Here is a 16,609-nt window from a genome sequence, read left to right on the forward strand (position 1 = left end):
CTCCCCTCACCTCCGCCAGGCCCCTGGTCGATCTGTCTATCTGCCCCTCCACTGACTCCTCATTAACACATGAATGAGGACAGGGAAGGGCCTGCTAAGGCTTGGACGCCAACAGAAGGCAGCGGATTTGCAATTCAAACCTCTGACCGACTCCCTCCCTTCCCCACCTCATCCTCCCGGACCTGTACACTGGGACTGGAACTGTCACCAGTATGATTGAGGATGTAAGAAGGGGGAGAGAGAGACAGAGAGAGAGAGAGAGAGAGACAGATGTGCATTCACACACTCGTGTCATGCACACTTTCATATTGGCATACACAATGCAAATACATGCAGAGATGCACATTCACAGGGCATGTGAGAGAGAGTGGTGTACAGTATACACTAACAACTTTCCAATACAATGATTTTTTTAAATAAAGTCCAAGGGAATACCAGTTCATAAATGGGGACACCATCACACAAAATCAGTTACAGAGATGCTTACTGTTCCTAGAGTGCAAACTGAACATGGAGAAGCAGCATTTAGTTACCACGCAACACAGAGCTGGAACAAACCAGAGGATGGACTTGCCCCAACTTTGACTGCCTTTAAAACCAGATAAAAAAAAACATTTATGTTCCGCACTGCCTGAGACTGAACCTGTCCTGTATTTTATGTCTGTTTGTTTACTTTAAAATGTATCTATTCTTTAATTTGCATCACGTTTTATACTGTACTTTTTATTTATGTGTTTAATGCATTATGTAAAGCACATTAAATTTCCTTTGTGTATGCAATGTGCTATACAAATAAACTTCCTTTGCCTTGGGATAATGGAGTTGGTATTTACAACATTGATTCTGGGGTTCACAGAAGCACAACCTACATTGTGTGCAGAACAGAACTCTAAAAAGTAATGTAAGTGTAGGTGTAAAAATGTAAACATTGTAAATAAAAACTAAAATCTAAATATTTTTGCTCAAAAGATCCTTATCTCCTCATATTGAGGGCAGAGTCTCAATGTGAAATACAGTATAACACATAAAATAAAATAAAACTAATTGAGCAACAACATTTACAAAAAGACAGAAACTACCCCTGTAAACCAAATGACTATATATATATATGTACATATATATATATATATATATATATGTATATATATATATATATATATATATATATATATATATATATATATATATGGCTGTGCCCAGAATCATTCAATATTCAATACACACTGACACTATAGTGCATGCAATACCATGTAGTGGACTCTAAGGTGAATACAGATTTCATTCTGAATTATTATACATACATTATAAACCTTGTACAATATGTTTTAGCAATACTGTAGGCTACTTGATTATGTTTCGCCAGATAATTTCAATTAGCTCATATCCAAATACGTCACTTCCGACTTCCCCTCTACTTCCTGCATGTGCCGACAATATGGCAGCGCCCATAGCGATTCACTTGGAATTTGGGTAGGTGAATTTTAAACCCTTTATAGTAATTTATGATGTCTGTTTTGGTGTTCTGTCAGCAGTTATGCGAAAACAAGACGTTGGATAACCGTTTTAATAGTTTGTTTTTGTATCATTAGCCTTCGTTTATTCAAACGAGAGCTGAAATCAGTGTAACAGCTAGCTGCTTGCTAGTTTTGAGTTTGTTTATAAAATATCCACCGACTTAACACGCTTTAGTAAATTACCACACTGACTGCTCCATGACGTACCAGCACATATTAACTCCGTCGGACTGATCCACTCTCCTGGTTACTCCTGCAGCTCAGCCAGATGTTCAAAGTCTGCCTGGAAAACATGCCAGGAATTTGACTAAACATAATCAATGACCTGCAAAACATAAGGAACACCACCCCCCTTCAAAACTATAGACCTAAGAGTAAGACTCCAGTCATGGCATCACAAAAAATGAGGACTTGAGACTTGATTTGTGCTTCTGGCTGCTGTAAGAATTGAGTGGGGGTTAAGTATGAAGTCCTTTTTCATAGTATATGTAATTCAAAAATCAATATCATGATATATATAATATTTGTATTATATATGTATGTGTATGTATATATATATATATATATATATATATATATATATATAGCTATATCACTTTATTGTATGGCTCTCATAGTTCTCTATGATTTTCCTAGAAAGAAAATGATATGTTACAGTATTTCATCAGAAGGTTCCTGTCTTTTAGCCAGTACACAGCTGGTCAGAGGAGCTGAGAAAAATGTGACATTTGTCTACAGACAGCACATCATTTAACACGTGGGGAATAAAGTTTACAAAAATAAATTAATATTTTCTTGGGTTTAAATGTGTCTGTCCGTTTTTTTTAGTCATCGTCAAAGTCCTTGCACCCCAGAAAGTCTTATGTTGGATTTGTGACTGTGAAAGAACCAATAATCTTGCACACTGACATTTTGGTCCTCTGCCATTTGTCAAGGAGAATTCATACAATTAAACAGTACCAGTATGTATACTTACTGACAAATTACCTACAGTTATTTCCAGGAAACTTCCCAGGAAGAAATAGGAAATTACATACCTTTTAATTAAAAGTGTTAGTTAATTTCAAACAGTTAACATAGTAATGGATAAAGATGGTTGACAAGTGACATTACAGACTTAAATCTTGACTCACAGTTTGCCTATGAAGACCTGATACTTGACCTGTCCAATAAGACTCATGTGATATAGCAGTTTGGTCATCATGCAACATCCTCTACTGATCTCTTCATTATTTGGGGCGCAGCAGCTTGTACACCTGAACCCTGTCAGCCGAAAAACTTCCTGCCAGTGTGTCTATACAAAATAATTTTCTTTGTCTGATCAAACTGTCCCAGGCTTAGAGTAATGTAAACCAGCGATACATGAGTTTTATATATTTAATCCTGCAACTTTCCTGTTTAGACCACTTAAATAATGTGTGTTTATCGGTGAAGGTGTTTTACGCCAGTATTATTGACCTATCTGATTCTTTTTTTGTCTAGTGGTGGAGCAGAGCTGCTTTTTAATGGTGTGAAGGAACATCATGTGACTCTTCCAAGCCAATCCGAACCTTGTGAGTATTACCTGTCTGTGCATTTCAGCATTAGAGCCTCATCATGAAACAGGGATGTCCTCAAGATTTTCTTTCTTCAAAGTTAATGCTGTGTTTACAGTAGACTGTTTGTTTCAAATGTCTTTATTAGGATAAACCCCTTGAGATGTATCATCTTGTTTTTGAGGGGGTCCCAACACATAACAGTAATTACATAACAACAAGTATAAAATCTCAACAAAAAACAAGACAAAAAAACTAAACAACAACCACACCACCTGCATATATTCATCAATACATTACAACCACCAAAAGGCCAAAATGGCTAATAAAAAGTAAATAAGTAAACAAGTAAACAGTAGAGTATGAGTGAATTTCTAACTACAGTCAAATATAAACATTAGGTATGGACAGTAGATATAAGGATTGCATGCATTTTTAATAACAGAGGCAGTTTATCTTAAAGCGAGCAGACGGGGCATGTTTAAACAAACCAAGTAAAGAAATTGATCTTATTTCCAGAGATAGATTATTCCAATCTGCTGGAGCCTTAAACTTAAAAGCTCTTTTGCCAATTGTTTTTTTAACTCTCGGGACAGAGAAGTTGAGTAGAGTGCCAAACTTCATAGTTTGATGTATAAGGTACAAGATACTGTTTTAAATAAGGAAGATAATTGAAATAAATACATTTAAATATAAGTTGCAGCCAGTGCGTGTATCTTCTGCTACTTAGAGATGACCAATTAAGTGCATTATACATTATACAGTGATGAGTGAGATAAGGACATCCAAGGACAAATATGCAAAGTCTATTATATACTGTGTTAAGTGGAACAAGGTCTGAGTTAAATGCATTTTGATATACAACATCACAATAGTCGATAATTGGAAGTATAAGTTGAGAGGCAAGTTTTATACGAACACTGCGCGTAAAGCAATTCCGAGCTCGATATAAAACGTTGATTCCAGTTCACTTTACGTAACACTTGCTCGATATGTAACTTGAATGAGAGTTCAGTATCAAGCCATACACCAAGATATTTAATCTTATCAACTTTATGCAGAGAAGAGCCATCATTAAGGGTTATCACACAGGAACCAGGTTTTGATTTGAGTTTTTGTCTAGTACCAAAGATAAGGACTTTGTTTTGTTAAGCAGTAATTTATTATGTAAAAGCCAATCTTGAAGGATAATGAAGTCAGACTGAAGAGAAGCTTGAATTTGTGGTAGATTATCTTTAGATATATATATGACAGTGTAATCGGCATAAAGTTGAACAGAACAGTTATTAAAAATTGATGGTAAATCATTTATATAAATAGAAAAAAAGAAGTGGACCCAATGTTGAGCCCTGAGGCACTCCTCTATCTTGAATCAAAAAATCTGATTTACTTCCCTGTAGGACTACACATTGTTTTCTATTATGCAAGTATGAATTAAACCACAAAACTGCATTTTCAGAAAGGCCAATATCATAGAGCTTATCTAAAAGGAGATAACGATCAACAAAATCAAAAGCTTTAGTTAAATCAATAAAGATGGCAACTGTGAGTTCACCATTATCTGCAGCACAAAATACATCATTAGTGAATGATGAGTAGGGCAATAGTTGTGGAGTGATTAGACCTGAAGCCGGATTGAAATTGTGATAGGATATTATTGGTAGTAAGATAGTGCGAAAGTTGATTATAAATAAATGTTTCAAAGACTTTAGCAATATAACATATAATGGATATATGTCTATAACTGTTTGGGTCAAGTACATCTCCAGTTTTAAAGAGTGGAGTGATGCGTGCACATTTCCAGACAGCTGGTAACTCACAAGTAGACAAAGACATGTTGAATAAATCAGCAAGTGGATACATAAGAATATGGGAAGCTAGTTTAATAAACCTGTTTTCTATTCCATCAAGTCCAGCACCACTGTTAACATTTAGATCATTAATGGCATCCTGAACTTCAGTTGGTAAAATGTTCCTAAATGAAAAAGAACTGCAGCGGGGTGATGTATTACCAAAAGAACTTGTAGTCAAATGAGAGTTAGGTAATAAGTTAATAATTACTTAGATAATAATGGTTTTAATTGTTTTCCAAAATTGCTTAGGATTCTTAAAATCACTAGTGAGACTTTCTCTATAGTAGTTTGATTTAGCATTACGAGTTTTTGTCTTGCTCAAATTTCTCAACTGCCTGTATATTTCCCAATCAGCACCATCCCTTGTCTGATGAATGTTGACCATGCTTTGTCCCTCTGCCTAAACAGACTTATTAGTTCGGGGCTGATCCAAGGAAAATGTTTACCCTTGACCTTTGTAATTCTCCAGGGAGCATGTTTGTCCACAACATCAATAAACTCAGAATGCAGAAAGTCCCAAGCATCTTGTACATCAGGTATTAATTGGTATCTGTCCCAATTAATAGCAATTAAATCATTAATAAATACATCTCAATTTAATTTCCTATGTTGTCTAATTTTGATAAGTCTTGTCGCAATTTAGGAAGTTTGATTTTCCATATGCAGTAGACAATTGAGTGATCATTAAAGCAGTCAGACATAACACCAGACCTTATGATTCTGTTCGGGTGTGTAACAAGTATCCAGTCAAGCAAAGATTGAGTTCTAGGGGTGATTCGAATAGGCTCATTAATTAATTGAGTACAATTTAAATTATTAAGTATATGTTTTTCTTTGTTAGAAGACTTATCTAACCAATTTATATTAAAATCACCCAGTATTATAAATTCATTTCTACATGAAATGGAATTAATAGTAGCGGTCAGGCAATTAAAGGACTCTACAGGTGAAGAGGGTGGCCTATAGATACTACCAATAAATAATCAGAAACGAGATCAGAGGAGACGTAAATCGCCACACCTCCACCCCTGGAGCACCTGTCAGATCTATATAAGACATCATTTGTAAGGTTTATTTCGTTATCTGAGATGTTACTGTTAAGCCATGATTCAGACAATGTAATAATGTTAGGTTTATGAAGAACAACCCATGCACGAAGTAAGTCAATTTTTGGCAAAAGACTCCTAATGTGACTCCTAGTGAATAACTTTTAATCCTTTAGCATCATCCATTGCAAGTGCAAAAATGACCAGTAGTAGGCCTTCTGTCACTTATCAAACATAAATATGAAAGTGATTGAATACACTGATGCAATACAGGGTTGTAACGGTTCCATAATTCACAAGTTTGAGCAGCACAGGTACACACATAGCACATAGACATACAAAAGAAACCAACAAAAAAAACACAAAACAACCACACTCTTCAAGAACAACCCAGCAGCCCCAGACACCAATTCTGGAGCATTTCCGTGAGTAAACCAAAATATGATGGTACAGTCTGCATTAATAAGAAAAAAGAACAGAAAAACAAAAATAAAGTCGTCTACTTTATATGCAGTATTTCAAATTAACCGCTAGGGGCAGTAGTAGTACCATCTATGGCTGTAACATACCAAAGAAGAAGTGACGCTGTAGTGATAAAATGTCAGATAGCTGCATCTTAAGAAACCAACGGATGAAAAATGTTCCTAATAAGTATTGTGGTTAGAAATGTCACTTAAAGGACCTGCCCAGTGTTCCTGCATTGCACTTCATGCATATTGTATGGGATGTGTTCATGGTGGGACGCTTGGACATTCAACACATCAGACATCTCGGCTGGCAAAAGACAGTTTTTTTCTTCACAAACTTTTACATTTCACTTTAAAATCATGCTTACAACATCCATATTTGCATATTATTTGTGTTCAGGTTTTCATTTTCTAACAGGGCTGTTTGTAAATGCAATGTAGTCAACCAACCCTCAGTCAACCGGCACATGATCGCGGCATTTTTGCTGACTTTTCAAATAAATCCATGTTTTTAGCTGCATTACCATGTAATGACGATGGTAAATTAACAAAATTAAAACTAGATATGATGTTTCACCGTGATGGATTACATATCAAGTTTACAGCCTCATAGCCTTACAGTCATAATCTGCTGAAATGAATGGAAAGCGATGGCTTCGATCACTTTATTAGACGTTTCGCACCTGATCGTTAATGTGCAGAATTCTTTGCTTTGTGATCCTATACAACACCTTAGTGAGGCTTTTTGCTGTGTTACTTTGAAAAAGGTTTGGAAAGGTTTGTCATTTAAAGCTATCAATAAAATAATGGTCACACATCTTTTTTATTTAACCTTTATTTAGCCAGGAAGTCTTGTGAGATACATTACATACATACATTATTTGAACTGATATGCCATATTTTGAGTTTTGAGACAACAGGAAAACCTAGTAACTAGAGTGGTCAAAATTCAATGTTGATGCAAGCCAAGCTCTATTATTAACCCTTCACCAGCATTTAAAACCAATGTAAATAAGCCTTATATTTGCTTTCCCTTTTGCACTTATCCTCCTATCACTTTCCTTTCTTATTTCTCTTCTTCCTTCCATCCTCACCTCCAAACTGAGCCTTTTCTACCTCTTTTACTTGTGAATGTTGCCCACTGCTAATGCCAATGTATGTGTGTATGTGGATGGAGGTAGTAAACAGGGCAAAAGAGGAAGTTTATGTTCTTTCTGTGGGTTTCAAAAGAGCTGTAGGGTGACACAGCTGTTTGTTGTCTGAGATCATTTTGGCTGACTTGGCAGGCGTGTTCTCATTTTTCAATTCATAAAAACTTAACCACCTCAGGATCACAATTGATTAGATTTTATTTTGCTGTAGGACTCAGGCTTTTTCCAATATCGGTCACTAACTGAGCATGGAGGAGTCGAGCCTGCAGCCCGGTTTTATTTCCCAAACCCTGCTCAGGACCCGGGTCATTTAGAAAATAAGGAGGGGAAAAGTGAAGTAAAAGGAAGTTGCCTCAAGGTTAAAATGTTTGTGTGTGTGTGTGTGTGTGTGTCTGTGTGTGTGTCTGTGTCTGGGTGTGGTAGTACAGACGGGGTGCAGTGAAGGCAGATTTAATTGGTTCTGAATCCTTCGTATTTCTCTTTGACCCCAGTCGGTGATTGATGACCCTCAACTGAAAGACCCCACCCCCAATCTCTCTCTTTCTCTATCTAACTCTCTCTCTCTCTCTCTCTCTCTCTCTCTCTCTCTCTCTCTCATACACACACGCACAACAAACCCCCCATGGTCTAAGGATCACACAGTTTTTGCCCCTCGCATCAGCAGAAAGATGGATAGCTCATCCCCCCCTCACATGGCCGTCATAATCGCACAAAGACAGAAAAGCAAATGGAGAAGAAAGGGGGAAAAACTGCATGCACAAAAGGAAAGCGGGCACGTTTTGAATCAGCGTCAAAATGGCGCCTTTTTCCCCTCCCCTCCCTCCATGTCTCCTTTTCACCCACGCAACGCAGCTATCCCAAGATGCTTCAGGAGCCTGTGATGCATTTCCCCTCTCTTGTCCGTCTGTTCCCTCATTTTCTTTCCTCCTCTCTACCTGGACCGCAAAGCGCTATCAAAAACCTTCACCTCTCTGCCTCTCCATGTCACAGTACCTTCCTTTTTACCTCTCTAACTCCTAATTTCTTTACATTGTCTTCCATGTTTTAAACAATTCATTTATACAAGCTGTCTTTTTGCTTCTGGATGATTTAAATGTGTAGCCCTATGTGTAACCTTTTAGGGCAGCCATTTAAAGGGCAGCGCCTGATGACTGTTTCTGTTATAAAAAAGCTTAACTGATGAAACTCTCAATTAATACCGACCTGTCTATCAAGCTTAGACAACCTATTTATTTTCCATGTGCAACTTTTAACATGTTTGCTGTTTTGTGTGTGTCTCCAGGGAGGCAATAAAAAAAAAAGAAGGCAAAGGATGGAAAGAGGGGAGGAGAGCGGGTTTTACGAGACAATGAGAGAGAGAGAGAGAGAGAGAGAGAGAGAGCAAATGAAAAGTAAATGGGTGAGAGGATGAAAGAGCGAATAAGGGGTAATGGTGGAGAAAGAATACCAGTAGTTAAAGGCAGAGAGAGAGCAAAGAAAGGAGTCCCCACAAAGAAGGAGTTATGACTGTTGTAGTGATTAGTTCTGTTTTTAGCCCTGCAGAGGTTCAGGTCAATATTCACTGCCGTGTGTGTGTGTCTGTGTGTCTGTCTGTCTGTCTGTCTGTCTGTACTATGTGTGTCTGTCTGTCTGTACTATGTGTGTCTGTCTGTCTGTACTATGTGTGTCTGTCTGTCTGTACGTACTATGTGTGTGTGTCTGTCTGTACTATGTGTGTGTGTGTCTGTCTGTCTGTACTATGTGTGTATGTCTGTACTATGTGTGTGTGTTTTGCAAGGGTGAGGTATTTGTCTTTTTTATATGGATGCCTGGAACCGTAGAAAACCAGCACTAACATTATACTACTGAGCTGGCTGACAGCACTACAATTAACCTGAGCACCATTCATACAGGCTTGGGACTACACTACATGTGCGCACACACACACCTTATACATCACATATCTTCTACACAGTCTGTTGCCCTCATAGCCACAGTAAGCAGGCAGGTGCCTCTTCAGATCTTTTTGTCACAAGCTAAATGCTGCAAGTAGGCCTTTAAATATATAAATACACTGTGGAGTATGTTTTTTTTTTTTCTTAGTTTGAATTTTATTTTATCTTGGGGTTATTTGTATTATATGTTTTGTAATCAGCAAGCACTGTAATTTATGTGACTTTATGGCTGACTAAATGAAACCTTGAGAAGATGACTTTTCCACAGAAAATTAAAAAAAACTAACATTTTGTTTAGGTGTGTGTTGTCATCATTACCCCTATATACCCCTATAATTTCATCATCCGAAAACCCCATAAAAAGCAGAATTTTGGTGATTTATTTGGTGGTTTTCCAACACTAAAATGTCTCAGTAATTTTAGATATGCACACAATGTATGCCTGCGTTCTATATCTAGAATATTAAATTAAAAATTAAAGTAAAATCTAAATTTGGCTCCAGCTGTGAGCATACAGCATTTTTTCCCCTCCATTTTTCTGAATGTATTCCATGTACAAACTGTAGTCTTTGCACAGTTTTAATGTGATATTAGCTCTGCCTTTGATCCGGCTGCACTCCTGAATCCCTGTGTGGTTTGACGCCTACCTGCTACGGCTTCAACGCACTCCTTACACCTGGCTTGGGATGACTCACTGTCGTTGTCTTACCCTCGTGTCTGCTCCATCTGCTGCTGCTCTCTTTTTCTCTTCCTCTCTTGTAATGTATTTGCGCTCTCTCTCTTGTATTTATTTACTCTCTCCTTGTACGTTTCCATCCCTCATCTGCTCTGTTCTTTCGGGCCTGTGTAAACTGGTCAAATAGGCTGATACTGTTAATTTTGGCGTGTGTGTGAGTGTGAGTGAGAGAGAGCGATATGGCTACCAGCAATTGCAGTGCTGCTCTCAAGTGTTATCGCGGGTCGACGTGTTTATGTACATTAAGAAGACAGCTGTGATCATACACAAACGAACACACAACCAGGAAATGTTCACAAGAAAATATTAGATTTGCTATAGTTTATCAAGCACTAATACACATGCATTCAAAAAGTCTTACACCACCTGGAATCTTGATGGTAACAACATCCATAACTATAATATATTCATCGTTAGTTGTTTAGTGGGGATTTATCCTAAAACTTCTCATTGTCGTCGCCTTTGTGGCTTTCTGTCAGTCGGTCTGAGTGAGGCTCAACCTATTGTTGAGACAAGGTCAATCTGGTTGTTCAAGAGGTCAGACTCATAGAAAATTCAAGCATTGCTGTTATTCAAGCTCAGCCCAGAAGCAGCGCATTTAATGTTCGAATCTAACAAAGAAAATTAGTATTCTGAAATTGGATTTTCTGATCATTTTATTAGTCCTGCGTTGAAAAATGTCACTACAATGTATGAGGCTAGAGAGAAAAAGAATAAATTTTTTAAGAAGTAGATGCTTTGTGAAAATATCTGGCTTTTTTCATTTTAAACTTGAAAATTGCATGTCGTGCTGTAGATGTTTTTTTTTGTTGTTTTTTTTATCTGTTTTGTCGTTTCTCGATTTATACACACAAATCATTAATTTTATTTATTTATAACCAAGGTGAACAATGTCGCTCTTGGCCATTGACATCAGTCAACCCTCCCCCCATTTCCAGTGTCCTCTTATTTCCCCCCAACATACACATACACTCATAAATATACATGCACACAGACACACATATACACAGCCTCATCCCGCCTGGTGCTACTGTCGCGTCACATCGACCAGGGGGCTGGAACCATGCACCTTGACCCTTAACCCCTGACCTGTCACCTCTGTTGTCTGCCTTTGTGTGTGTGTGTATGTGTGTCTAGGGGATGTGAAACAGCTGCTGGTCTGGATCCAACGGAACCTGCTGAAGGAACGGCCCGAGCTCTTTGTCCAGGGAGACTCTGTGTGAGCGTGTACCTGCACTTGACACACACTTGGATCTGTGTACAACACCATAACCTTAAAGGATATGCTCTACATCACACTTTCACTGAAACAAAATCTTAACTGCCAAATATGACTGCGATATTTGATCAAAATAGCTTGATCAGAACGTTTTTTAACATATTGCAAATGTGAAAATTGAACTGAAGTCGTCGAGGAGCTTTTCAGCAGTTTTGAACTGCTGAAATGCTGAGGAAAAACAGTCTTGCCATCAGGTTATGGGTTTCAGTAAGATGATTGCGTGTGTGTGTGTGTGTGTGTGTGTGTGTGTGTGTGTGTGTGTGTGTGTCTAGGACTGGCTGACTTTTACAGCTGCCTTTGTGCAGGACTATTTATAGCACCATCTAACCAATGAGTGGAGAAAAGGCTGGCCTACCTATAAACCTTATAGATTAGATGTGTGTTTTTGTGTGTACTTTATGTTGGCAGCACACGCTATTTTTGAGCAAACCATCATCAAGGTGTTTCTTCGTTATCTTTTAAAAAAGGATCTATGGGTGCTGTGTTAGTTTCTTTTGTTCTTTCTCAAAGCAGCCCTGTTTTTGCATGTGCATGCTGCTCGTGTGGACGCATGTTTGCACTCACAGGTTGCTCTCTCATTGCCCTTTCTAGTTGACGTCATAGAGCATCTACAAGGTGGAGAGAAGCTTATTTGAACTGCTTAAGGCATTATCACCCCATCCACATGAAACTGTTTCCTCCATGGCTTTCAGAAAAAAAAATACACTAACATACGTTAAGAAGACTGCATCCATAGGTGCCCGTTGTTACCCTCCCCCCATTATCCTCTTTTGATTGGTGGTGATTTATTTAGGCTTCATCTGAGTGTTATTTTTGGGCCGCCATTCATTTACTGATGACAGTTTGTCTTCCTCCACGATCTCTCTACTCTTTTACCTTAGCCACTTATGTCTCTTTTATTTAAAAAAAAAAAAACAATCATCATTAATTTCAGTCCTTGTTAGCAAGAAAACAGTTTGGTTATTTTTGATTGGTAATACAAGAGAGAGCATTTTAAATGTACATACGGTAGCATTATCAGCAATGAGATTAACCCCAAAAGGCTTGTTTATGATCATATAAGGGCTATAACATGGACATAGCACACATATGCAGTCACTTATTTATTATCATATCACACATAATACTGGTTGCCTATTAATTTCATACTGTGAAGTGTTGAAAAACACCAGACTTGATTTCCTATTTTCACTGGGCTCATTTTGCTATGAATTAATTAATTATACATCATAGTTTTTTACTATTATTTATTTCTTTGATTATGACTGTTAGTCAGGTTGTGCTTGCAAAGAAATAACATATGTGTCCTAATCCACCACCCCACTAAGTTAAAGACTGTAATTGGCGAAAATTAGTACAAATTTAATTAGTACTAATATATATTTTCAAAATATTTAAATTTCACAGGCTTACATTCAGAGAGAAAATACAAATGTCATGCCTGATAAAGAGAGAAAAAGACATTCCTCTCTTTTAAACCTTTTAATCACACTAATTTAGTTATATTTCAAAACAACTTAAAAGTTATTTTCTCTTCATTTTTTTAATGCAGGGTGCAATTATTTTTCCCATATTGTTGCCTTATTTTATGTGCATCCGTAGAGGCATCCTGCTCTACCTGTCTGTAATTTACATGCATGAGTACGTGTGTTTGCGTGTGTGTTACCTTTGGGAAATGTGTCTTGACTCAATACGGTGTGTTTTCCCACAGGAGACCTGGGATTCTGGTGCTTATCAATGATGCAGACTGGGAGCTAATGGTGAGCACTGGGAGCCATGCTCACTGTCAGATTTTGTGTGTGTGTGTGTGTGTGTGTGTGTGTGTGTGTGTGTGTGTGTGTGTGTGTGTGTGTGTGTGTGTGTGTGTGTGTGTGTGTGTGTGTGTGTGTGTGTGTGTGTGTGTGTGTGTGTGTGTGTGTGTCCAAATAAAAACAAACAATGCATGCATTAGTTTTATTATAAGCTCTTTTAACCTATGTTTCCTGTTTTCAGAATGTACCATTACAGTGTCACATGATTGGAGAGCATGTATACAGCTGTGTTTATGTCATTATTCATAGATGAAACTATGAACATAACATTTAATTCAGGACTGTTTGTGTGAGTGTGAAGCTGATTCACTGATACTGAAATTGCTCATTTTCTCTGAGTCAGTTAATGTTTCATGTAATATGAAAGCAGCTGCGAGACCAGTTTGTCCTTGGGGTCTCATATCTGAACACATATTTACATGCACACACAGTGTGAACGCTTCAATTTGAATCCATTGATTCAATTACAGGATGCAGGACGCAACACAGGATGTAAATGAAATGAAAAGTTTGTCATTGATTGGACCCCGATGGGAACACAGGAGTAATACTCATATTTGTATAAGATATTTCTCTTTTGACTTGTAGAGATGTTTGAATATTGAATATTTTGTATGTTTTCTAAACCTCAGGGGGAGCTGGAGTATCAACTACAAGACCAAGACAATGTTGTGTTTATTTCTACTCTTCATGGAGGATAGCAAAGGAATGAGAATTACAAACATATCCTTGACACCTCTGTAACAGCCTTTTCTCCACATCAACCTACACCCACCCCAACACTTCCCAACAGCACGCCACCCCATTGGATGCTGTGGATGTGTCAGCCTGCACCGACCGTGATTGATGTTGGTCCGCAGGAATGAGTGGACATTCAGAGATGGTTACCGAGAAAAATGTGGAAACGTGAATTCTGTGGATGTTTGTGTACCATTTTTTTTTTTTTTAAATCAGACTGGACCGGTGTAAAGGGAAGCTTCATATGAAGCTCTGGTTGTACTGGCCAACTCACAGGTGCGAGTTTAAATACCTTCAGTTGGTGTGTAAACCTTCATCTCCCTGCATCCTCTCTTCCAGCGTGACCAGACAAAATGACATCATCTTAGGGTCTACTATGACCTTCAGTCCACCAGAGCAGTATATAAACATTTAACAATCTGTTCATAACACAGTGTAATGTATTGTAAGCAGATATAAGGACATTTTAAGTGTTTATTAATGTGGTTGTCAACAAATATAACTTCTCCTATAAAGACATATTTGATCTGTGTTTTTCTACATTGCCATCTGTTTACACACCAGCAACCAGTTATAGATGCTTCACATGTGGGGTTACAGTTGTTGAAAATTATTATTAAACAAAAATGTCCTTACATCTGCTTTCAATTGCATTACAGTGTGTTATACAATGTTATTGCTAATTAGGGGGATTAAGTGTTACCATACCACTTTTATGGTCCAATGTGATTGACTTTTTTTTTTTAAACACGTTTTATTCTTCTTATTGCTTCATATATTTTTCTTCACAAATGAAAAAAGGATTAAAATCTTCTTTTTTAAAGAAATAGACAAAGTATTCTTTTCTAAATATTTTAACAATATCTATGCATTTTTCTTTACTTGATTTCATTTACATTCCTGACAGGAGCGAATATTTTCACTGATAAACACTATTTCTTATACTCTTTAATTTATTAAGAGTATTAAATAATATTGTAGTGAATTTCTGCTATATGTTAACTGTCGTCCTTGTTATGGTTATTGTTCTCCAATGTAAAGGTTATTCTTTTACAACTCCCCAAACCACATTGTGTTTCTGCACTTTACAAACGGCAACATCTCTCTGAACATATGTCACCATGCAACGGGCAATTTTGGCTGCAAGGATCCAAAGCACCGTGCACCGCACACCGAGCACAGGCCTACAGCCAAACGCGTTTCTCAATTAGGATTTTACATCACGCTTCGATAATTCCTGGTGATAGCTTATATCTGATCGATTTAAGCCCAGCTCTGTGATCACACTGCAGTTTTAGGCTGATTAGACGAGACGTGAGGGAGATTTAGCGTCCTATAGCCCCACGCTGGATAAGGGGGGGGGCACTGGGGCACTGCTACTACAGGACCACTGCGGGAGGTAGAGGTGTAGCCTCCGGGCTGCCCTCCCCTGAACGCCCGGGGCGACCTAAAACCTTTTCTCGGTTGTGGAGTCCGATTTGCAACGGGAAACTGGCCCATAATGGCCGGTAGAAAGGAAATGCTAATGAGGAAGTGAGGGGGTTACAGAGAGGAGAAAGTGTAGCTGTGTGTGTGTGTGTGTGTGTGTGTGTGTGTGTGTGTGTGTGTGTGTGTGTGTGTGTGGTGGGGCTCTATAGACCTCCATTTTAAATGTTTGGACCAAATATTAAGAACATCAAAGGCTTCAACGTTTATGTTGGCTGCTGTTGGTTTAAAATGTTATAGGCTACTCTTTAAACGTTTTTTTTTATTTATTTTGATCTGTTATAGTAGATCAAATAAAAACACACGTTTTCCATAATTCGTGTGTGAATCAGGTTTGTAGCCTACCCATATTTGATTCCCTCTCAGTTCCCATTGTTAATGTATAGCCATATGCACTAATTACCTGGGCCTGCGCAGTTTATAGCTAAGTCCACATCCTGTACACTGACTGGCTGGCTGCTCAATATGAGATGGTGACGATGCTGGTGGTGAGAGGGTCGACCTGGCCTCACCATCAGATCACACACACACACACCTAGTCCTATCATAACGACTCTGAGCAGCTCAGGGTACAACAGTGAGTATAAAAAGCGCCTATGATCTCCAGTCTGTAACAGCATGCCATATAATACTATACTATAGCCAATAAAAATAAACTACTAGATTATGTTTTTGCATAATAGCATTGATTTAGTTGTTTTTCACCTATCAAGCTGACGGGAAGATCATTTTGTAAATTTATTTTTGTTACGAAATAAAGGAAAACTAGCTTGCCTCCTGCATGAAAGAAAAACTAGGCTACATATTTACCCCTTATATATCGACTATGTAGACAAACCAACTGTGGCCAGATTTGCTCTCCATCATGTTTTCCTATTGCACCCATTGGTCTCCTGCAGTGAATCCGGTGCTGAGATGTTAGTTGTATGTGAACAAAAACCTATAGTTAGAAATATGTAGTTCAAATTAAGCTTACAGCCTGTATGTCCATGCAAAACATAGGCTACTTCTAATTAAGAGTGGAAGTAGCCTATGTTTTGCATCTATCGCTACAATCAAA

General features: G+C 38.0%; 1 protein-coding gene across 1 annotated transcript; it reads left to right on the forward strand.

The window, feature by feature from the left end:
• Window positions 1–1,401: 1,401 nt before the first annotated feature.
• urm1 (ubiquitin related modifier 1) lies at window positions 1,402–14,899 on the forward strand. The gene is made up of 5 exons (XM_078271872.1): window positions 1,402–1,470; window positions 2,997–3,067; window positions 11,374–11,455; window positions 13,227–13,275; window positions 13,959–14,899. The coding sequence occupies exons 1-5, from the start codon at window positions 1,436–1,438 to the stop codon at window positions 14,025–14,027; spliced, it is 306 nt and encodes a 101-aa protein (XP_078127998.1). The 5' UTR covers window positions 1,402–1,435; the 3' UTR covers window positions 14,028–14,899.
• The last annotated feature ends 1,710 nt before the right edge of the window (window positions 14,900–16,609 follow it).

The sequence above is a fragment of the Sander vitreus genome, chromosome 16 (genome assembly GCF_031162955.1).
Source record: "Sander vitreus isolate 19-12246 chromosome 16, sanVit1, whole genome shotgun sequence".
Classification (NCBI taxonomy): domain Eukaryota; kingdom Metazoa; phylum Chordata; class Actinopteri; order Perciformes; family Percidae; genus Sander; species Sander vitreus.